General features: G+C 35.7%; 1 protein-coding gene across 13 annotated transcripts in view; it reads left to right on the top strand.

Annotated features, from left to right (window-relative positions):
* The window catches only part of LOC308192003 (uncharacterized protein), a 42429-nt gene extending 18847 nt beyond the window's left edge, over positions 1-23582 (top strand). For 2 of the 13 annotated variants that reach the window (XM_080585032.1, XM_080585031.1), the window contains 5 exons: positions 5549-8128; positions 14863-14951; positions 15305-15380; positions 17798-17995; positions 21670-23572. In XM_080585032.1, coding sequence (XP_080441158.1) covers positions 7967-8128; positions 14863-14951; positions 15305-15380; positions 17798-17857 — 387 coding nt within the window. In that variant the 5' untranslated portion in view covers positions 5549-7966 and the 3' untranslated portion in view covers positions 17858-17995; positions 21670-23572. The other 11 variants (XM_080585036.1, XM_080585037.1, XM_080585035.1 and 8 more) reach the window with 11 other exon arrangements.
* Positions 23583-24040: the final 458 nt, after the last annotated feature.

Below are 24040 nucleotides of genomic sequence, written 5' to 3'. Positions count from 1 at the left end.
GCAACCCAGGCCGTGGAAATTGAAATGTCTGCGCCCGCATACACTGCGGGGATGGGAAAAGCTGGTCTGGAGGTACGTGCCTGATGGTGAGGCTGAAGGAAAAAAATGAACCAAAAATAACAACAACAAACAAGGCATCGCTGCTGCTTTCAAAGCAACGCTGGGTCGTGGAACTGGCTGCTAAAACTGGCCGTGGGACTTAGAAGCAAACATATTTTTCCTTTCAAAAAACTTATCGTAAGAAGGATTTGTTTGAGCATTTTATCTCAGCTGTCAAAGACACATTAAGAGAATAAAAGATGGTATTCTCCAGTACACCCTTCTTAATACAGTTTTTCATCCTGTACATGTAACAGTACTGAGACTTAAAAAAAAATGAACTGTCACAAGAGGAAAATGGATTTCATCTTCATCCATTTTCAGAGGGATTAAAACATCCTTGTTATTTTGGAGGCTGACGTGATTTTCACTTGAAATTTGCATGGATGTCTTTAAAATAGCTCCTATTTATTTATTTTTTAGGTATGCTAATTAGCATTTTTTTCACAGACATAATAAATATCTGCACTGTATGCTTCAATTCCATCTTTAACAAACAAACAAACAAAAAAACAAACCTTGGTTTATATGACCAGTGTACATATTATAAAAGAAAACCCCCTGTATTCTTTGCAGATTAATTTAGAAAGTTTTTCCTTTATAAAAGACAACACTTCTTGCTTACATTAATTTTTAAATAAAAGAATTAAAATTATTAACCTTTAACTGCCATTGCTTAAACCATTTTTCCCCAAAATAATTGTGAGGCAATGACTCTTTCTTAAAATTGTCGGTGTAAAGAATACTTCTGAAGAAAGTTAGACAATGACCTGTCTTTTCATATTCAGTGTTTTATAGCTGTAGGAGCCTCAGGTGTACTTAGTGCTAGCTTTCTGCCTTGCTCTTATGATAAAGGGAAATGCTGACACTTAGTGTTTGGTCTAAGGGAGAAGAAATAGATGGCAAAAATTGGCAGTCTTTACTTACTGTATTCAGATTAAATTACTTGCCCCTTAATAAAACTACATTTTGCGTAGCTATGTTGCCTTAATAAAACTGGAGCTCTTGCTATCCTGCTGTTCATTTTGAGGTTTTTGTATTGCCTTACTGTTAGATGATCAAACAGAATTAAGATATTTTTTTTTAAATGTGAGAGACTTTGTTTTTGTTTTCCCCCAAGTTCTGCAAATTCTCAAAGTGGCCCTGGAGAAATACAAATGCACAAAGCGACAGGCGAAGCCGGGCCCGTGCTCAGCACTCAATCATCCCTTGTCACAGGTGCAGCCACTATGCATTATCCTGCAGTGATTGATAGAGTGGGTTTGTGCAGACTGGGGGAGCTGGGCATGGCTCAGATGGGGCCCTGTCATCCTGGCTCCATTTCATGCTACCTGTAGGGAAAAGGAAACTTTGCTGCTGGGATTGGTGTTTCAGGGCTGTTCAGAAATGTTACTTCTTTGCACATAATGTAAAGGTCATATTCCCTATAAGTTAAACGTAGCTTCTAGCTTTACATGGTAATAATAGGTAGAAAAGAAGTCCAGCGCTTGCTTGCATCAATAATAACTTCACAAATTTGCTTTCTGTGTCTCAAGCTTTTTTTTTTTTTCTTTTTTTTTTTTTTTCTGTTTTAATTGGGAACTTCTTCAGTGGGCAGTGTACTTGAATACTTTCCCTTATCTTTAGACTAATTTATTCATCAGAGTTACCTGACAAAAGGAGCACATTATTGGTGCAACGCTGCCTTTTTAAGGCACATTTGGTGTCAAAGTTACTGGTCAGAAAAATAGCATAAAATATACATAAGCAGATTGTTCCATGTAAAACTCAAACTAAGTAAAATTCTATTCCCACTATATAACAGGTGACCTGAGAGTCTACCTAAAGGAACTATTATTGCTCTAGGACATAATGTAATAATTTATACAGTTAGAATCTTTGACGCATTTTTGTTCAGCCGGGGAAAAGAGTTTAGGTTTCTTTGCCTATGATCATTCAAGATCTTGACTAATTTATGTAAGATCAAAGATGACAACAAGCTCACCAGTGTTATGTAAAACTTATAATATCCTCCAGTTCCTTCACTTCTTCCTGAAATGGCCAAAGGCAAAATAAATTGCATAAAAGGTCTCCAGTTTTAAAATGGAAAATATCTTTCATTGGGACTTTTATGTGATCCCCAAAGATTTCTACCAATGTTTACAAACTTAATCAGAATGAACATAAAAATATTATTGCAAGTGGTTCTGGGGGAAAACAGAGCCTTGTTTTGTTTTAAAATATTAAGGAATTACAATAATATGGAATTACATTTAAAAACAGGATTTTGAGTTCACATCTAAATTTGTAATAATTATTTGCTGAAACGGGTAACTCTCGGATATTAATTTATGAATTCTAATTTATGATCCTGTAGTCTCCCCCTTCCTCCATTTCATTTCTACAGGAAAAAAATATGAAAGCAAGGAGGCTGTATGTTTTAAACCAATAAAAGAAATTGTGAAAATTGCTTGCTACTACAAATTGTTCTTTTAAATAGTCTTAGTTTATTATTCTGATTTTATTAGTTTAGCGCCTTTTTTTTTATTTTTTATTTTTTTAATACTGATAACAAAAAGTAGAATGAATGATCAACACATTTTACACTATCTACCCTGTGCTGGAGTGCATTTAAATAATTTTCAGGGAGTTTTAGAGACCATGCCACACTGGCAAGTACATTCCCACATCCATGCTCTTGTGATTTTGGAAAGATCACATTTCTTTCATGAGCATTTTAGGTAAGAAAGCAGTATCTTTTAAATTATATCTGAGGTCTTTCAGAGAGGAAGAAAAGTAACAACTTGGCCATATATTAGTGTAGGTATTTGTATATAGACACTGATTTATGTATAGCACACTTGAGTACAAATTAGTTTCCCTATTTTGTTTTTAAAATATGGAAAATATGCCAGATAACAAGATAATTCAAAACTTCATTTCTTTTCCTGCCCCTTGCCTATCTTGCAGCATTTTGAAATATGGCCCAGTTAAGCCTTTTTTTTTTTTTTTTTGAGAGGATACTTACCTGTTGTTTAAACCCTGCCTTTGCAAGTGTGTTTTACCTAAACATGTAAAAATATGAAACAGCTACTTAAAAAATGCTTACCACTATAGCATAATTAACATCACCCTGGAGTAGTACATCATAGCTAATTCAGTGAGCCCTGCTTTACAGCTGCCACAAAGCAACAAGCAGTAGTTATAAAATGCTCACATATCAGGATATTCCTTTAACACCTCATTTATTATTGTAACATGAAAAATGTCCCCTTCCATTTATTATGATCTCACTGCATTAAGGGTCTTAGTCACAAAAAAATGATTTGTATACTTGCACATATAAAGGTGTAATTTTCTTGTGAAACAGAGAATTTGTCTAATGAATTATCTTTGATGCAAATGAAATGGATGTTTATTGAATAGAGGATGGCTAAAGCTGAAGAAATAGAGTTGTATACAGAGGTAGATGACCACTAAATGAGTAGTTAGGAGACAGGGCTTTTTTTTTTTTTTCCTTTTTTTTTTTTCCCCTGTGCTTCATGCATATTTTCTGTGTAAAAATGCAGGCAAAAAGCAGCTATAAACAAAGATAAGAAATACAGACAAACAGACACACACACATGAGTGTAGGTTGACAGTCCACTGCCTTTATAGACATATGATAGACCCAGAGGCAAAACCAAAGCTGCCAACACAACTACTAAATGAGTCTGCCAAAGAGCCAGATGCTGCAGCTGGAAAAGCATTTCATTGTCTCAGCAGCTGCATACTGCAATTGCTATCGCAAAAGGAGGAGAAGGAATTGGGAGTGTGATTATAGGAGAAGGAATTAGGAGTGCGATTATCAACTAAATGGTACCCAGTTACACTTCTCTATATGTGTGCATGTGCATAGACCTGCATACACATAATTAGGACAGCAACTATTTTTCACTAGTGAGTGAAAGGTATTATTTTGTTTTGTCAAAGATACTAACAGAATTAATTAAAATGTTGAAGATGACTAGTTCAGATTTTGTATTTTTTACAGCTGTTGGCTGACAGAGGAATGACTAACTCTTACTTGTGTGCGTTTTGGGAGCCCTCAAAATACAAAGCTTTCCCTCTCACATCCCTCCCCATCCTGTGAATAAGGGATTTTTTTTTTGGGGAAAATGAATCAGAGCAGTCCAAGAGTCATTAAAGCACTGTTTAATGTCTACCAGGCTCAGCAAGGGCATTGTATCCAGAACCTTAGGAAGCTCAGGAGATGATGCTGGAACCTTCACTCATGCAGGCACTTCATAAGAGCAGGGATGACTCAGAGAGCCTGCATGGCTTGCTGCTCCCAAGGCTGCAGGACACAATTTACCACGTCTGAGTTAAATAACAAAAAGATGCTGAGCAAATCTGCCCTTGCAACACAGTCCTTCTATCAGGATCAAGAAAAGAAGACTGGTGGTGACCATCCCTGCTCTTCTTGAGAGGCAGCCTGAGGTCTGCGTGGACACAGTGCTCAGTCTGGCTTGTATGATAGCTGTGCAGACCCTTCTAGCATGAGGTTATATACATGTGAATTGACAGTGACTTGTAAAGACAGATGTGTGTAATTTATAGAACTGTCCCATCTGCAATCAGAAAACATGGTAGCTGGACTGATGTTCACATTCTTTTTCTAAGCAGCAGCATAGATTTGTGTGCTGAACTAAAGAAGACTTTATATAAAATTAGAGATTGGGAATGTATGTACTAAAGCCTCCTTGGCTAGATAATTACATTTTTATCATTATAATGACCTGTCATACTAACAAAGTTTTTTGTTTTTTTTTTTGTTTTTTTTTTTTTTCCCCACAAAAAAGGTTAATCAACCCTGTAAGTGAGGGGACTAGAAGAGAAGATCAGTTGAAATCATTATTTCACAGGCTAGATATATTTTAAAATGCTACCTATTAAGTGGCTGTGTATCATTTACATACTATTTGTACTATTAAAAAAAAAAGTGACAAATTATTGAAAGCCCCAACCTAAATGAACTAATATAAGTGCTGATCTTGGCTGGCAGACTGTGCAGAGAGTGCCTATGTGTATGTATATATAACTGCTTTTAGAGGGAGCAGAACTATGCATGTGTTTTTGATATTAAAATATAGAATCTGAAGTAATGTCACATACACTAGCTTTCAAATATGTCTCGAGGTTGTAGGACAAGAGAGAGAAAGAACTCTGCAAAATAATAGTTGCTCACTTTTCTGTTATCAGTTTTTACTGGCAAACAATGATGTTCAATATACAGTATGGTGAGGAGTAAAAGGTTATCTCGTTAAAATAATTTTGTACTGAGAATGTGGGCTCCACCACATTTAGAGACAAAAATTTTCTGTCTAGCTGTCTAATGGAATATGCATGAACAGTTAAGAGACTTTCAATGAGAAAATGCTGTTTTCATACTTTTGCAAGAGAATCTATTTTTTTTCTTTTCTTTCCATAGATTTAGTCGCCATTTCATTTTGTTGCCCTTAAGTCAGCTGTGGCTCAGACCAGTGGATTCAAAGAAATAAAACAGCAAGAGAAGGAGAAGGGAACGTCCTCCATAAGAAGTTGCAAGACAGATAAAGAACTGCTGTTAGCCGTTGGGTGGAACAGTTGTGTCTCCCAGTAGGCTGAACAGGCTGGCTGATACATCCAGGGGGGACGGGTGTCAGGCTGGTGCAGGTGTCAGTGGCTGCCGGTGAGTGATTGCACCATCAGCCTCCTACCGTGATCCATCATGCGGGCCCAGCCGGTGAAGAATCACAGCCTCAGCAAGGTGCTGAGCCCAGCAACATATCATTAAACAAGGTTACCACAAGCAGATTTGTTCCCATGATCAATCTGGTCGATAACCGTTCCACCTCGCTGTACATTTTCCCCCTTTTAAAGCGTAAACAAGTATTATGAAAGTGGTGGCAAAACAATGTAAGGCTTGAGGAAGACTTCATTTCTCCCATGGCAAGTTGCAGGTTTCTTGTAAGTCCCTTTAATAAATCATGAGAAATAACCCTTTCTACAAAAATTTGTCCTCAGACTGATCCTCTCAGCTTATTCATATTTTATAACATGAGGTTGGTTATTTCTGACTCATTATTGGATGGATTTTTTTTTTTCTTTTTCAGCCCCCCAAAAGAAATGTGTGGATTTCTTTTATGTTGTAGGATGTGGTGTGTTGTATAAACCTATGTCAGTTTAGATTCATCCTTAAGCAATCTCCCAGAAGAGAGAAATAGGACACCTATTTCTGTTATTGTTTCATTTCAATTCTAGTGTCCTATATTAACTCTTTGCCAGATCTAAACAGACCTTCTCCCACCCTGCCCTACCCAGCATCCCTGTGCTGTGTGCAGACACCCAGGCCTATGAAGGTCCCTATGTTTTTATTCCCCTGAATGGAGAAGTCTCCTCTGTGTGCTTGAGGGGCTGATCAACCTTTCTGCCGTGGTGGTGAGCTGCAAACCCCTGGAGAGAAAGTGGGGGTTCCTCCCATCCCCCAGATGGCAGGTCACCAAGATGGTGCTTATTACAGTCATGTTATGAGTGATGGGGGCCAAATCAGAGAGTTTTATAAACTCATAGGCAGCAACAACCAAGTTGGCTTTCTCCACAGCAGGATGCTGAGCTTTGGGAAATGTCTGCTGCAGGGGAACACACAGCTGCCGTTCTTCCATCAGCTCTTTTATTAATACAGAAAAGTTTTGTACTATGCAGAAACACAAATACATTTTGTGGAGGGACTGAAAAAAATCTATATGTGTACTGGAAATGGCAAAGTAGACTGAAAATAGGTGTCTTTTTATAGTTATGCCTGTGATCACATATTAAGAAATCCCCTTGCAACTGTGCAGTTTGTAGAGCAGGATAGGATGTTACATCTTTGTGTAGTAGTACATAGATCATTGAATCATAGAATTACAGAATCATTTAGGTTGGTAAAAACCTCTAGGATCACCAAGTTCAACTGTTAACCTAGCACTGCCAAGTCTAAAATGATAGATGTTAGTAAAGCTTGCTGTGCACTGGAAAAAAACATAAACCAAGTCCCTAACCCATGCATTGGGTTAAATTGTAATTTAAGAAAAATTGTAATTGTCATGTTAATATTTAGTGGGGTCAGAATCAGACTGTATAGTGATAATATTTCATTTCAGGTATTTCCAGGTGGATAGAAAGGCTCAGCTAAAGTACTGCCTCCAGAAGAAAGCTGAAACTTTCTGCAGAAGAAAATTCCAGTTTTCACCTAAACCATGATTTTGAAAACAGTTTAAGTTAGTACAGAAGATTTGTGTTGTATGTCCTGTTTTGTTTATGCCATATTCCAATCAAAAGGATAAAGAAGCTAAAACTGCAATGAAAACCAATTCTGAGATGACTGTTTCAATTTGTGGGACTAAATTATCTTTAAAAGTTTTTCCTTGTAGACAGGCTGACCATGTCTGTGAATGAATGGCTGTTGTTAAACCTGTCTGACCTTCTCATCAATAAGGGTGAGTCTGAGGTCTCAGGGGAATATTTAACACATGGTGCCCTCCTCTGCTTTGCACTTCAGGTCAAAAATTGCCTTGGATACAATGTCAGCACCTACATCCAGTCTCCACAGCTTCCAAGCAGTTGATGCTCCATTGCTGCTTCAATCCTAGGGGCTTCTCAGCATTACAGATGCCTCAGTTACAAAACAGATGCTTTCCTGGGTACCAGGAATCTGTGCTCCTTTAAGGGGACCCCAGACATCTGTCTTGCCATAACCATAGCTTGGTGCCTGCATCATATCGTTATGCTTTATGCTTATAACAATAAAATCTTGCTATAGGCCAAAAGGATATGGAAAGCCAAGAATTGATTGTCATCATAACTGATATCATAGCTATCTGATCAAATGATTGTTATTAGTATATTGGACCATATTCCATTGCTACAGAGAAAAGTAAGCAAGCAAGCAAGCAAGCAAGATGGTGATACTGAATATTTTCTTTTGGTAGAACCCATTTCTTTGGACCTAATAGCAAGAAAGTACCATCATGACTCTTCTTCTTATAAGGTAACTACTCATATAACATCTTTAGTCCTGGTCTCTGCAGTATGACAGTATCTGGCATGAACTAGGCAATGCATAAAATAGTCTTTGCAGTACAAGCTGGTCTGAAGGTCTTCACTTTTTGTCTAACTTCTGAGGCAAGAACAAGTATGGACATTTCTTTACTTTTCTCAAATGAATACAATTTTGGGGAGAAGCAGTTTAACAGTTTATAAAGAAGACAGAGGCTGTTCCAGCCCTAAAGAGACTTCAGAGGCAGTAAGACCTCCCCTTGAGGAGTGATTTTAAAACATAATTTCATCCCATTTTAAGAAGAAGGAATCTTAACAAGAGTTTCATTCTCTACCAAGTGAAGGGAGATACTTCTCCAGGAGCTGTGTAATGCTAGAGAAGAATGTAGGGGTTAGGATGAACCTTAGCTGAATCATTTCATCCTTGGCAAGACCAGGTATTTCCCCATTCAATGGGCTGGCTATTTGGGTCCTGCTCTGAGGCTCACACTGACAATATGGTGAAGCTAGATACTAAAAGTTATGGGTTGCAACACTCAGAGCTGTGATAAAACTCAAAGCATGTCACATATTTTACAACCCAGAAAATCAGTTCTGAATGTAAATTGCTGAATAGCCCTTAGGTGAGGAGAGTATATACAGGGCTTGATTTATACCCTGAAATCAAAGAAGAACCTTCACCAAGCTCATAAATGCAGAAACAGAGTAAGTGGATTAATGGATTTTTGAAGGTGTAGTTCAATACTGAGGTATGGGTGGTCACAGAATCAAAGAATCATCTAAGTTGGAAAAAACCTCCAAGATCACCTAGTCCAACCTCTGACCTAACACTAACAAGTCCTCCAAATATCTTAGTAGTTTTAGTCAGGTGGTTTACACAGTTCTAGTATCTGAGCTGCTCCTGCAAGACCCGGTGACTTTTACAGTGACCAAACTGTACAGAGGCCAAGGAGTCAGCAGTATACCCACAGGTGTCATTGAAAAAGATCTTGGCCCAGGGAAGTCAGTGGACATCACCACAGATTTCAGGGAGATCAGGATTTTGAACCTAGCTCCCAGCAAGGATGTAACAGTATTTAGACTTCATCCTGGTTGTTACTTAAATTATTAATCCCTACCCCAAATTTTTGTTAAGTCATCATGTATAATATAATAATTTCCTGTGACTGGAAAGCATGGATGTCTTCAAGTCTAGTCTGATAAGGTACTAACAGTTTCCTAGGCTAGCTCTTAGACAGAAGTCCCACCTACGTATTCATGAATCTCTGTGTTTCTGGTGATGCAGAACCAGAATTAGAAGTTGTTCCCATGTCTCCTGATTCTTTTTTTTTTTTTTTTTTTTTTTTTGATCTTGATGTTCATGAAAATGACAAGCAGTTTGGGAGCATTGCTGAATGTTTATGGTAGTCTGTTTTTTAAGAGTTTCAGAACATTTCTTTTTTGAAGTTCACTTCCCTAATATGAAAAAGGATTTTATCACATTCAATATTTCAAAATAACATATTTCCTTAGGTTACAGTTCAAAAGTGGGTCATACATGTATGCATTTGTGCATTTGAAAGGACCTCATATTATCATATTATGGAAATAAATTCATGGTAATAAAGAACTAGTTAGTTATGTGTTTTTTGTTTGTTTGTTTTCCATGTTTGTTTGTTTGTTTGTTTAACCTACAGTGAATTCAGCTGTGGTTATCATTGCTGGTAAAGCCTGTATCAAGACCTCATCCACATGATCTGCCAATAGTGGACTTCTAGCGTGTATTGATATATGCACTAGAGAATTGATTGCCTGCCTGGGTAGATAAGAACATATATTGTTCTTCAGTGGGTGTAGTGCATTACTCTTTCTTGGCTAATGTGATCTCAGAATCCTTCTCAATAACATAATTCCACCAATCAAACCAGATGACAAAATATAAATTTTATGGACTTGTAGTCCTCAATTCATAATCCTTTGTAAAAGACAAATATGGATGAGTGAAGTTTCCCATAATGGAAAAACCATAAAATTTCACAGTCAGCCAAGGTTCTCTTTTTGATGTGTTTCTTATGTTCATTCTTTTAGCTTTTCTACAGATTTAATTTTCTTCTCCTGACAGTAATCCTGTGATAGTAGATCTAATTTTTCTGTTAGTTAGTAAAGAGTAAGTCGCAGAACTAGAGAAGCTATTTAATGTAGTTAACACCTGGATGAGTTATGGCTTCAGTGCTGCATCAGTAGTACCTTCCTAATAGTCATGGGTGGTTCTTATGGTAGAGGAATATTGAAGATTGAAAGAAAGACTAGTAATTTTATTTTTCCAGATAACAAATAGTCAATAATTCTGTAAAAGCATTTGAAAAATAAAGTATGGTTACCTACATATTGTTACTAGCTTTTTGTTGTTGTTACTAATTAGAAGGGGAAGGACATTATAAATTTTATTGAAAAATACATTTTTCTCTGTATCTCACTGTTTCTGCAGATATCTGTATCTTTTTCTCACTGTACATACGTCTCTCCACTATGAAGTTGTTACTAACTCTGCTTTTAAAAGATGGATATCTATCTATTTACATCCAGATCCAAAAATGTCAATACACCTTTAAATCTGCAAAAATCGGGAACTTCTTTATCCTATCCACTTGAGCATTATTCAAGGTCAAGCTAAAAATTCATTTTCATATAGTCAAAACAGTATTGCTGCATACCTTAACTCCTTATTGTAAACCTGAGTAATATGCAGTTCACAAATCAGAAATTCTTCAAGAATAACCTAAATACATCTTAGATAAAATTTATTCTCTGTGGAAATTTTGTATGAAAATCAATCAAGGAATTTTGCAGATTCAAATGGCCTCTGCTGCTCACCATAAATTTAACCCTCATAGAATATGATACGCTCTGCATGGTGTGTTATCCTATATGTACAACTGTTTCCTTAAAACCTTGGTAATAGAGAGTAATTATATGCAGTAACAAAAGGAAGTGCAGGAAATTATTGCAATTAAGAAACAATTGGAACCCACAATTAACATTCACAATGAATTTCTATGTTTTTACTATACCTTCTGAAAATAAATGTTTATTATTGGAAAGGGACCATATTATTCCAGCAATTTTTTTTTAAAACTAAATCCTCATAGAAGTCAGTGGGGAGTTTTGCTGAAAACTGAATGGACCAATATAGTCCATGGAATGAGCTGGCTGAGGAGGAATATTACTGTTTATTCTGGCCATTTCACAGCACTTGTCATTACCTTTCAGTGGCAATAAGGTTGCAAAGAAGCAGAGCTGTGAAAGATGTCCCTCCTGAAGGTGGTACGTGGCTCCATGCCAGGCTTCACAGGCTACTACGTCTGTTTTGTGAACTGTTTCTCAGACAAAGCTAGCCACAGTCTTTTTTTTTTTTTTTTTTTTAAGAATCAAAATCCACAGATGTTGTCTATCAATGACATCGAGAATTGAAACTACATGACTCAAACTCACTCCAAATGTTCTAATTGTATTCATAAGAATATAATGGTCAGTCAGCTGCAGGACTGTCAATCAACATTCATTGAGATGAGTTTTCCTTTTTTTTTTTTTATTTTCAGAATTTTGTTCTAAATCAAAAAAATATGTGTTAGTAACAGTGAACAGTTATCCTTTTTACTCTTTTTACTCCACCTCTTTTTCTGCTTTTCCCAAAATTACTTAAATTTGTTAGGGTCTTTGCAACATGTTTGTTCTGAGATTCTCTTCAATGTTGTCAAACCCAGTTTTAATTAATCATTTTCTTAAATATCATAACTTCTATGAAAGCCATGAAGTACCACAATGCCCTTTAGTCATTACAGAAAATTAAATGAGATTTGAAAATCCAGTGTCTCTTCAGTGTTAAGTGACTTTAGACAAAAGTATTATTCATATCTGGCTTCAACACCCAAGACACATGAATTCTGATGTTTTCATAACAGTGAGACTGAAAAAGAAAAATAATGAAACAGTATTGAAACAAAATCTTTTGAGCATAACAGGATGAACATAGGAGAAATATTTGGCCAGTTTAAATGCTCTCTACTTACATAAAATAAATCCAAATTCACACATCCCTGGATAAACCTACTGATATTTTGGCTTGCATTCCAGTTTTATAAAATTATTTTCTATTCCCTTTTACTATTTGGGGAAATGAAATATTCCAGAATGAACAAAATGTGCTGGTATGCCATAATAACACTTCAAGCAGATATACCAGAATCTCCCATGGAGAGCATTTGCAATGCAATAACAGCATTCAAAATTCTGTACCAATACCTCTGAATTCCCACTTCAACCACAGCTCATACTTGTATAAGCTATGGACTGATCATGAGAAAACAGTAAAACTGACTGTACACAAAGTTCCCTGTAGAGGTGAGTAACCTGAATAAAAAGAAAATGCCACATTTACCATTCATTTCTTTCATTTCTAGTAACGATGTTACAAGAACACAATTTATTTTCAGAGTTTAACATGCTTTAGGTGAAATTTAAAAAGCCTGTAAAAACAGATAACTGTTGCAGACACATTAATAAGTCAAATGTCAGCTATCGATTGCAACCCACTAATTAGGAATAAAATTCAGAAACGGCTTTCTGGATCTGGTACCTTCCTGTTCTTTGTGCTGTGCTGCCATCATATTGCTTCTTGTTTAATTGAATGCCATTAGTATAAGTGGGCATTACATATGTGGCCTCATAAACAAAATAAAACTTGATGCCTCATGACTGAAAGAAATACAGATTCTCCTGATGATATCAAGGCATACCTATTTTCACATAAATATTTTATTTAATAGCTTATTTAATGTTTTGCTAAGGTCATTTCAATATGTTAAAATACTATACAATATTGATGTTCAAGATAGATGAGAGATTGTTTTTTGAGATGCAACTGACGTGACATACAGTGGATCCCCACAGACTAAAGTCAGGATTAGAAGACTCCCACATTGTTTGTAAGAAAGGGGGATGAAGAGTTGTGATGAACCCAAGCAACAAAATGAGAACACCAGAGATAGGAAACAGGAAGCAAATCTTGGAAAAAAAAGTACATGAGAAAGAAAAAACACACAGCTCTGAGCATAAGTGCCTGCGTTTTGAGCTTAAAAACTATAGGTAAGATCTCGGCATGGGGTGGTTAAGCAAACGTTTGACATATTTATAAAAGAAAGCAACACAGTGAGTTCACAGATGATCGTAACCAAGGGGTACAATATAATAGTTTGAACAAAAGAAAGGAATACTCCACAGTTAATATTTGTATCTCAGAAATATATAAGAACCTCAATAAGAGAACAGGACCTAAATATCCTAGACAGGTGACAAATATATAGCATGCTGCAAGGCCCAGGGAACTCCCAGTCGAACTACATGTAAAATACAACAGCAGAAGGAAATAGAAGTCAGAGAGATACCACAACAATCTGGGACAGTCTTAGCCCCACTGTCGAGGCATGAAACACATCAAGATGTGTCAAAGCCAGAGCACCTTTTGGATTGAAGGGCATTGCTGCCTGAGGGTATGGGACACATTATGGGATGCAAAAGAGCAAAATATATATACACAAAAACAATATATATACACCCATATATATATATACACTAAAACAATATATATACACCCATAGAAATGAAGAAAGCAGTTACAGATAAAAGGAGACTCTCAGAAACATATAAATCATAAAATCATTTGATACAAGGAAAGATCCCTCTAAAAATAAAAGCATATTCACTAAAGCCAAGATGAAAATTAGGTGTGCAAGCTGAAAGCTGAAAGCAAATAACAAAGATATTACCAATGTGTGAGAAGAGGGCACCTGGAGACTGAGGTCTGTTAAGTAACTACGAGGACCTGAAAACAGAACAGAACAGGCTGAGGACTTTTGAAGGCTAAATAATTTTGTTATGAATGAAGAGAAAATGAATTAACAGTAATACTAGACTAGATAATGTACAAAGGATTAAACCTTACAAGTACTACTACAAGGCAGCTGTATATCAATATGGTTCATCTGTGGAAATTATGGGAAATTCTAGCTCATACAGGGATACAGGAGCATTAAGAATAGAGAAAAAATGTTTGAGATTCAAAGGGAAAATGGAGGAAATAAGTTCACCTTAGCACTGAGCAAAGAGGGGTTTGGAGTCATGAGTTACAGATAAAACTGGAAAATTTTGAGGGTTCATTGATTAGTTATATTCAGTTGATTTAGATTCATACACACACAAAGACCCTACTGAACATGAAATATGGCTATGCTTGTACATGTAGAACTAATGCTGAGCATATACTCGGAGCACAACAATTTGTTGCAAGGAAAAACAATGTTTCTGTGCAGGAAAATGCAGAACAAGATAAAGTTATGGGAAAGGACATTGAAATGTAAATGAACAGATATATCTTACAGATGACAAGTGAGTTCAGGATTCCAGTGAGGGAACAAGAGGAATAATACAGGGTTGATGTCTGGGATTCAGAAGGCATTTAATTGCTGAAGGCAGAAACCTGAAGTTTTGAGGAACACATTTAAACCATTTTTTTTTTTCAGAGAAGTTTCTCAGAAGTGAAGGACAACCCTAAAGAAGTAAAAATGCAGATGCTCTGACTTACAAAAATATTGGTTATTAACAGCCTTGCTTATTAAGATGCTCATCCTTATGGCTTTCTGTGAATGTTTTTCTGACATAATATTCAAATATTCTTGTGTCTCATAACAGAGAGAGCCACAAGCCTATCAGCTCAGTGCCCAGCAACAAGACCTTCCCTGGCTGAACAATGTAATACCAGCTTGGGGTTATCAGAGTGTGTAGGTATAGCCAGGTGGCTTATCAGAGACCTTGAACGTGGTACATGGTTAGAAAGACTGCTTGATGCTTTTATCACAGATGTTTCTTTGCTTGGACTGTTCTTCCTGACTTGGCATAAATTCTTTTTAGCAAATTATTGTATGTACTGATTAAAGTCAAGCAGCCTATTAATGATTACAATTTAAATTTGAGGTACATAATAATAAAAACGAATTCATTATTATTAATAATAACTATTATGAATAATTATTAATATTCAATACATTTAATAAGTTTTATTATTATTAGATGTATATTTAATGAGCAAGATATAAACAAGTTTGATATTTGGTTTTGTTGATTTATTGTGCAGACCTTCACAACACAATACAGGGGACAGAGCAAACAGGGAAGCAACAGCATCAGGGAAGAGAGGTAATCTGCTGGAGGTAGGAAAAATGACTATTTGTTCATGGCAATCTTAAGCAATGTTTTGAAAAGTTCACCAAAAATTTAGAGGTCTATGCAAATGACCTGGAGACATTGTCGTTGGTGCTGCTTAGGCACAGTTGTCTGTATACAAGAATGGACCAACATAGTGCTGTCTTTACCACTTTAAGAACTGATAATATTGCACCACTGACTTGTTTGCATAATGTGCTTCGTGCTTCTCTCATCATTTCTATGTCATTCCTCTTCCTCTTCCTCTTCCTCTTCCTCTTCCTCTTCCTCTTCCTCTTCCTCTTCCTCTTCCTCTTCCTCTTCCTCTTCCTCTTCCTCTTCCTCTTCCTCTTCCTCTTCCTCTTCCCCTTCTTCTTCTTCTTCTTCTTCTTCTTCTTCTTCTTCTTCTTCTTCTTGTCTGCTTGCTTCATCTTTAAATTTTGCTTTTTGAATATTTACATACCTATACAACACACACAATTATATTTGTGTATACAAAATAAAAACAAAAATGCATATGAGTTATGAATGAATATAAAAATGTATATACTAATCATATGCATATCATAAAATCTTCAAAAATTAATGTTTTATATGATACTTCATACCATATATGAGTGAATGGGTGACAGACTTCTGATTAATCTTTCCTAATACAACATTTTACAAGGTGGGAATTTGTATTTTGCAAAACCATCGCTGACTGAAAAACAATAATAGAGACAAGAAAGCAAATTAATACAATAGTGGGTCATAAGACATATTCAATATCTGCATTGAATAAAGAGTGCAGTTAATATTCATGGTACTTAGGACATTCTATTACCTAGTTACCTTTTTTCTCATTTTTCTAATTCATCTGTGAAACTTGAAGATGCAGGATACATAGGAAAAACAAAACAAAACAAAACAGTTGACTAATATTAAAGGATGAGTTAAATCACTTTTGAAGAATGATAAAAACAGAAGTTGACGTGGATTGAATTTATGTGGACTTTGCACCTACATATTTAAGGCATGAACTGATCAACAGTTGAGGTCAGAAAATCAAATCTAAATTCATTTGGTATTATGTGACAATTTGGTGGGTATCCTACTTCTCAAACTTTCATTTCTGGCAATTCTTAGAAGATGTTTTCAAGGAGTATGTCATTAACCTGTTCCAGTATGTAAATTTTAATGGTGGAAATCTTTCAACATTTTTTAATATTTATTGGAAACCTCTACACTATTTAAAATTCTTGGAATGACAAAGTAGAAACAAACACTGAAATGTACTGCTGATTTAAATGCTCCCTGAACACAGTATAACATCCTCCCAGTCCCAAATATTAATGATTATGGGTTATCATGTTGGTCTTCTCCTTGATGTGCTCTCACAAAAAACTATCTGCAGACCTGCTTCCCCACCCCTGGGTACACCACACTAAGGGCAGAAATAATTACAATGGGTGGTGATAAAGAGAGCTCAGCATGTTTAGAAGAGTTTCTTATGGAGTTTTGCTCACATGTACAAATCACATTTGCTGACTATTCAGCCATGCTTTGTTATATCCCTGATACTGTAAGTCACAGAGGAACTCTCCCCATGCTTTTCCTTGTTTGTTTTTTAGGAGGCAAAATCCAGGCAGCTGGTTCCTGTCCTGTGATCACACTGTTGGCTGTGTTTTTTCTCTGTGTCTGTATGCTGTGCCAGCCAAAATTTACCTACTACTGCTTTCACACAGATCTCATAATCACTTCAGCAACATATGCCAAATTTTAGTGCATACCTTTTTCATGAAGCAATTTCTCTCTGCATTCATCCAGTCCATATGTATCTGCCTACCACTGAACTTCAGAGAGCAGCCTGGTCAGTCTCAGAGTTAGGAATGCAAAGTTCACTTGAAAACGTGATATAAAAGTTTCAAAGTTACTGAAAGTGTAAAGACACATTTCTGATTGCTTTTGGAGAACTTCAGTTTAAATGCTTGTCATTAGATCATCTGTAATTCAAACAACAGAAGAAAATATCAGGTCTCTAATTCAATTTAATGGTTGCTTTTTACCTAATCTAAATTTAAGATTCCAGCATGTAGGATTGAGTGATGCTATAAATTTTTTTTTTTCTTTTTCTGACACTCTTACAGGAAATGCATTCTTCATGTTTTACAATTTTATTGGCTGCTAAGTCTCTTGTAGTTAACATCCAATGTTTCTTGGCTATTTATAGAGTGATCCTTTTTTAAAGCAATATGTTTTGCCTGTGATCTCATCTACCTGAATCACAGACTTTCAAAACCACTTTTTCACCATTTACATTGAAATTATAAGTTGTTTTTTTTTGTTGTTGTTGTTGTTTTTGTTTGTTTGTTTTTAGTATCTTTAATTTAAAATAATTATTGCGTCCTCTTCTCCGCATTTTTTCTGTATTTTCTACCTATAGATATATATGCAACTGGTTTTCTTTGACACTGATTATCTTAATGCTCACAACCTCCAATAATGAATTCGTAAAAACTGAAGATGCTCCCAGACTAGAAGGTCCAGATGATCCAGATCTAAATTCAAATCTTTCTTCAAGAACTGAAGGCATTGAGATTTGAGGAGTCATAAAATTTGACTCAGAGATCCAGAATACCAGGTATTAAATTTACATTGCAAGTTAAGGATAGAGACCAGGCTGTGAACAGCTGCATTATGCCCTATAATTTTGCTCACATGTTCAATGTAGCAGATACTTCTCCACTTCTCCAAAGAAGACATCCATGCAAGTGGCAAGAAGGAGCCAAAACCTGCCCTCAGGTAGTGAGGACCCTTATTTGATTGCTCCAAGGAAGGTGTAGACACATACAGGCTCCGTTAATTGGTATAGGTACCTCTTGTTTTGGAGGACAGAATGCCTTTCTCCTACATACTCAGAAGAAAGAAGGACTGTCTAAGGTGCTCAGCCTTGCATCTCATTTTAGCAAAGAAAAATGTGGCACTGTAGTTCTGATGGGAACATAATTGCTTACATGAAAGAGGATCGTTGAGATACGAGATATGCTGTACTGAGGCTGTGGAGAGGTTAGAAGTTTTGACTTACCAATAAAAGCTCTGTGTAAAAGTGTTTAGTTGGTATAAAAGCCATTGATGAAAAATCTAAGAAAGGACTAGATGTCACAGTGGTTAATCCTCCTCTCTAGTATCTGACCTCTGTAAGGCTGGAAGTAAAATAAGTTAAATGAACTCTGCATAATTCCTTGTGGTTATCTGTCACAAAGTCACCTCATGATTCAGCTGTAGTGTCAGACTGTCTGGGGGAGGCTCTGCTGCCAGAGCAAAGGGCAGCAGCAGATCAGGACCAAGGCATCACCCACTGGCAACAGTGGGAGAGGAAAATCTTGCTGCACTTGCATACACTGTCTTTTTTCCTGCTGATGCTGTTGGCTCCAAATTCTGTGTGTTTGAGAATGCAGTTACTTAGTTTGCTCCAATTTTAAGGGAGAATTTTTCAGTTTTTGACAAGACCCTTAAAATCACATTGCAGAGGAAAGGGTGTATTATAATTATAAATATCAATAGTAATAAAAGTTTATTAAAGGTCATTAAAATGAAAGGGGATGGCTATAGATCCCATCACTCTGAACTGACTCCCTCCTCTTGTGTTAATTAGAAAACTCAGATAATGGTTCTATGGGGGAGTGCAAGGGAAATTTAATTACGAAAGTTTAATGGGCCACTATCTACTTTCTGCCAGATTAAAAACTGATGATTTACACTATTTTAGATACTAGTGTGGGCTCTCTAACAAAATATGTTGCAGAACAAAGAGTAGTGCAAGATTCTTCACACAGAACATTTTGCTCACTTTTAAAACAAAGACATAAGACATCTAAAAACTGAGCAGCAATGACAAAGCTGTTACCACCAAAACTGAAAGGAAATACCTAGTTAGTTTCTTAAATTTAGAATTTATTATAATAAAATGAAGAACATTTTTGCATGAGCATGAACACACATCCTGAAAAATCCTTCCCACTCCCCTGAAAAAAATAATAATAAAATAAAGTAAAAAGAGGGAACAAAGAGAGAAAGAGAGAGAAAGCGAGAAAGAGAGAGAAAGAGAGAAAGAAAGAGAGAGAGAGAGAAAGAAAAAGAAAGAAAAAAAAGAAAAAGAAAGAAAGAAAGAAAGAAAGAAAGAAAGAAAGAAAGAAAGAAAGAAAGAAAGAAAAAGAAAGAAAGAAAGAAAGAAAGAAAGAAAGAAAGAAAGAAAGAAAGAAAGAAAGAAAGAAAGAAAGAAAGAAAGAAAAAGAAAGAAAGAAAGAAAAAGAAAGAAAAAAAGAAAGAAAAAGGAAGGAAGGAAGGAAGGAAGGAAGGAAGGAAGGAAGGAAGGAAGGAAGGAAGGAAGGAAGGAAGGAAGGAAGGAAGGAAGGAAGGAAGGAAGGAAGGAAGGAAGGAAGGGAGGAAGGAAGGAAGGGAGGAAGGAAGAAGTAATACCAATTTGAATTAGCTGTAAGGTCATTTATCAGGTATTGAGAAAAGCTGGAAAAATGACATTGTTAAATTTTACAAATTTTTGGATTGGGCTTTGCATTCATAAACATGCAGTTAAGTTCTTCAGGCCATGGTCTTCATCTCATAAAAGCTTATGGCCATTTTTAATAAAACAGACCTTTGTGTGTATGTGTCTTAAAATGTGTTAGACTTTGAGAAATCAAAATACTTAAGGCATACATGTGAAACTGATAAAAACTGTTGGCTTTAAGTCCTCATGTTCAAGTGCCCTAGACACCCACTTTATGGGGAGTTATAGCTAGTCAGAATGCCATGTGTATATATTTTTGGATAATGTTGAAACCTTGCACCTGAGATTAGTGGCTATTTTTGAAAAATTAGTTTTAATCAGCTCATTAGGAGTGATACTTCAGAAAAATATATATATATCATCTCCAGGAATCTTTCTTCAAGTATCCAGTACAAACTACTGTTTCTATTTAATATTATTAAATTTAAATAATCTCCTTAAAAAAAACAAAACAAACAAACAAAAACTTTAATTAAATGTTTAACTTTAAGGCATTTTTATCAAAAAAGAGGAGGAAAAGATTTGATGTATCAAATGATTTATTTTTAAAAAGAGGATAAAGGTAAGAGAAGAAAAGAAACAGAATAAGAAACAATGTCCAAAAGCAAAGCAAAATAAATAAATAAATAAATAAAATAAATAAATAATAAAAATAAAATAAAATAAAATAAAAATCTAATGCACTTTTTTCCTTTTCTGGATAGGTTTTGGTGTCTAAAAGTTGAGAACTCAGCATTATAAACGCAGGGCTGGTTGTCAGCTCTAATTTAGGTAGACACAGACAGTTTTATATAGCAGCTTTGTGGCCTGGAGCTGTCTGTCTTGCAGACAGAGGCCCAGTGTCAGCTGCATGTCCTTGAATATTTCAGGTAGAATGTAGCTCTGGGAATTGCCATCCTCCTGAATTTCAGGTGTGTAAACAAAGTCTCCTACCTTTGCTAATTTATTGCCATGAAATGAAACAATATTAAAAACAAAAACAAACAAACAAATAAACAAAAAACATCAAAAGACAGCTCTGTTCTTCATATTCTTCAAAGGTCTTAAGCCACCCGGGTGTATACAGATTGAGCAATACTCATTTTTCTTGATCTGTTCCACAGAAACAGGGTTTGCCTACCTGCTCTGCAGTTTAGCTCTCATCTCTCATCCATATAGCATAGCTGCCTTCAGAAAAATCTGTTTATGCAGTGGATATGAATTAAAACTAAATATGTTTGCACACAATCTAACCTTATCTGAAAGTAATAGCAACGTTTTGAAGGTGCATCTAAATTTATAAATAGTGTAAAAAATATGAGAAGGCACTTTGAATGTCTAGACTTCACTTGTCTAGATTTCAAATATGTAATGCTGAATAGATATCAAAATATTAAGTAGACATTTTTAGATATAATTAAGAATAGCATGCCCAGGAATGTTCACATGGTTTTTTGCTTAGTTTCAGTGAACGATTCATGGCTAAGCTCTGTAAAGTATTACTTAGTTCACAACTTTATAATCACAAAACCTCAGAAAAAAAAAAAAAAAGAAAAAAACTTTATCTTTGCAAAGTTACTGACTTCATTAAGACAGCTGTTATAACTATAGGACTTTATTCCACTGACAATTTATATAAAGAGAGAGAAAGAGACATTAAAAAAAAGTTTATTTCAAGTGTGTTGTTAATTTTTATTGCAATCCTTTATATGATTAAGATAGCGCCATAATTAGTCTCAATGCACTAATAAGTTGTTGGTTTCTTCCAGACACTTAATAAGGACCATTCATTCTCCAAGGGGATCACAACCTGAAATCCTGCTGAAAGGCTGGTGCTACAACAGAGGTCAAAGAGAGAGGAAAAGAGTTGAATTAACTGGGAAAAATGCCAATTATTGTCTTGATCAGATGAATGACCATATGCTAAATGACACAGTAAAATGAATGGATGCATACTGTGTTGATGTGGTTTCCTTCTTTTCCCTTTTCTTTCTTGTTTGATTGTACATGATGTAGTTGTTCCACATGGCAGAAAATCCACCTCTTCCTTACCATGTCCATCATTGTAAGAAAAACACGGGTGTGATCTAGTTTTTGAGTGACACTTATTTTACTAAAATAAGAGATTGGAAATCCTACTAAACGGATACAGAGCTATGAATTAAAGGCTTCAGCACCCTGAAATGTGATGGGCCAGATCTTCAACTAGAGCAAATTGATGAAGCTTCTTTAACATCACTAAAACTATATCAGTGGATTTGCCTAGTAACAAAAATTTGGATTAGCCTGAAAAGAGAAGCCAGTGATCGTTTCTTGGAAAATCCTGAAAAGCTGGACAATTATTTGAGCATAAATGTTGGTCTGGCAATGTTTGTGCTCTGAGTTCTGTCAAATCTTGGGATAAGGATCTGATCCTGCAAGATGGAGGGCAGGACTCATGTACTGACCAGTGTGGTGGGCTCCTCCTGCCAAGTCCACACACAGATGTTACACACACTTCCAGCTGAGGCTTCAAGTGGAAAATTACAAATGCAGAGTTTGGCAATTGCAAGCTATATCATAAGACGCAGAATCTGTGCTCTTTTTAGCAGAAGAAATCCAGAAATCTGGATCTAGTACCAAAGATGGAAAAAATATCAAACTATGACTAGAAGCCAGTTTTATTGCTATAGTTCTGAAGAAGTTTATCTCAATATTTTCAGAAGTGTCTACAGTCCCCTGTGCTTTCTCTGTAGAATACTTTTTGTTTGTTTGTTTGTATTTTATGTAAATAAATAATGTTAAATAGATATCAAAATCAGATTCAGATATTTGCATATCCATTTTTTAAGCTGATTCTGTGACAGATGGCAAAAGAAAAATGAATGCACAGATATATACAAATATAAGAAATGACTATGAATCTGTTCTGCCTTCCCAGAGAGGAAGTAGTCAAAGAAAATGACTCCCACATAATTCCAGATTATTTAAGCTGAAAACCCTGTATGGGAAAAACTACTTTTTGTTACATGTTTAAGTCCAATCACCACAGTATTGCCAAAAAGGACTTCATTGTTAATCATGAAAACCAGGGCTTCTCAAAACTCAAACCACAGGAATACTGTTTCACTGCATATTGATTTTGAACAAACAAGTTACCAGACAATTGAACAGGTTAAACAAAAATTATATTGTTTCAGGCAATTATCCAAATGTGCTGAGCTCATTTGGGGAAATAAAGCATTTCACATTTTATTACCCAAAGTGTCAATGAAAAATTATACAGGTGATATCTCATTAATGGTTTCATTTTCCCAAACATTGTACAAAGTCACTGCAACACAATTCCAAGTCGATCTACCCATTTGATCTTATATAACCTTCAGGGAACATTAATAAAATTCTGACTCAGATATGCCCTCTTTCAGTCTCTTTTTAGGCATACAGGTGCTTAAATGTCCTTACATCCTACTGAATGAGACTTAAGCTTAAATTTAACCACAAATGTCAATACTTTTCTGGACAGAGATGCTTCCTGGAATGAAGGCCTCTGTATCAGAATAAACATGCTACTTGGTAAGATTATACACAGAGAATTTTGATTTGGGTTTACACAACCTGTGGTATCAGGTATCAAGTTAGAAAATCAAATTGCTAATGCCATTTAGCATATTCTGTACAGATACCTGTGTTCTACTGTTTGCAAAATTTCCTTCTTTTTAAGAGACTCAACATGCGTTATAAAGTAGTTCTAAAGATTTTTAAACATTTCATTCAAGAACTGAGTTTTGTTAGTGAAAATGAAGAGTTTTTACAATTCTCTTGCAATTCTCTTGCAAAGGTATTTAGGACTCCCAGAGGAAGACTGGAAAAATCTATCAGCTATTGTAGAAAGTGAATTATAGTGGAAGGAGCTTAGCATGAAGCACGTGCAATCAATGATGGGATACTTGAAGTTTGCTTGTACAGTTAACTCCTTAGGGTTAGTATTCTGTAGGTGTTGAACTGCTTTTTCCGAGATCAAGAAACCACAGAAATAAATGACCGTGATATATATATATATTTATATATATATATAAAGTCCAGAATGAGAGTAGAGGATTGTGGTAGACTGTTCCTGATGGCTGTGATTTAGAGTCTCCGGGGCAGCTAGAGCGGTTC

Source organism: Anser brachyrhynchus (genome assembly GCF_964034855.1).
Source record: "Anser brachyrhynchus genome assembly, chromosome: 3".
Lineage (NCBI taxonomy): Eukaryota > Metazoa > Chordata > Aves > Anseriformes > Anatidae > Anser > Anser brachyrhynchus.
Note: the sequence above shows the minus strand (reverse complement) of the source record. Positions and strands in the feature narration are given on the sequence as shown.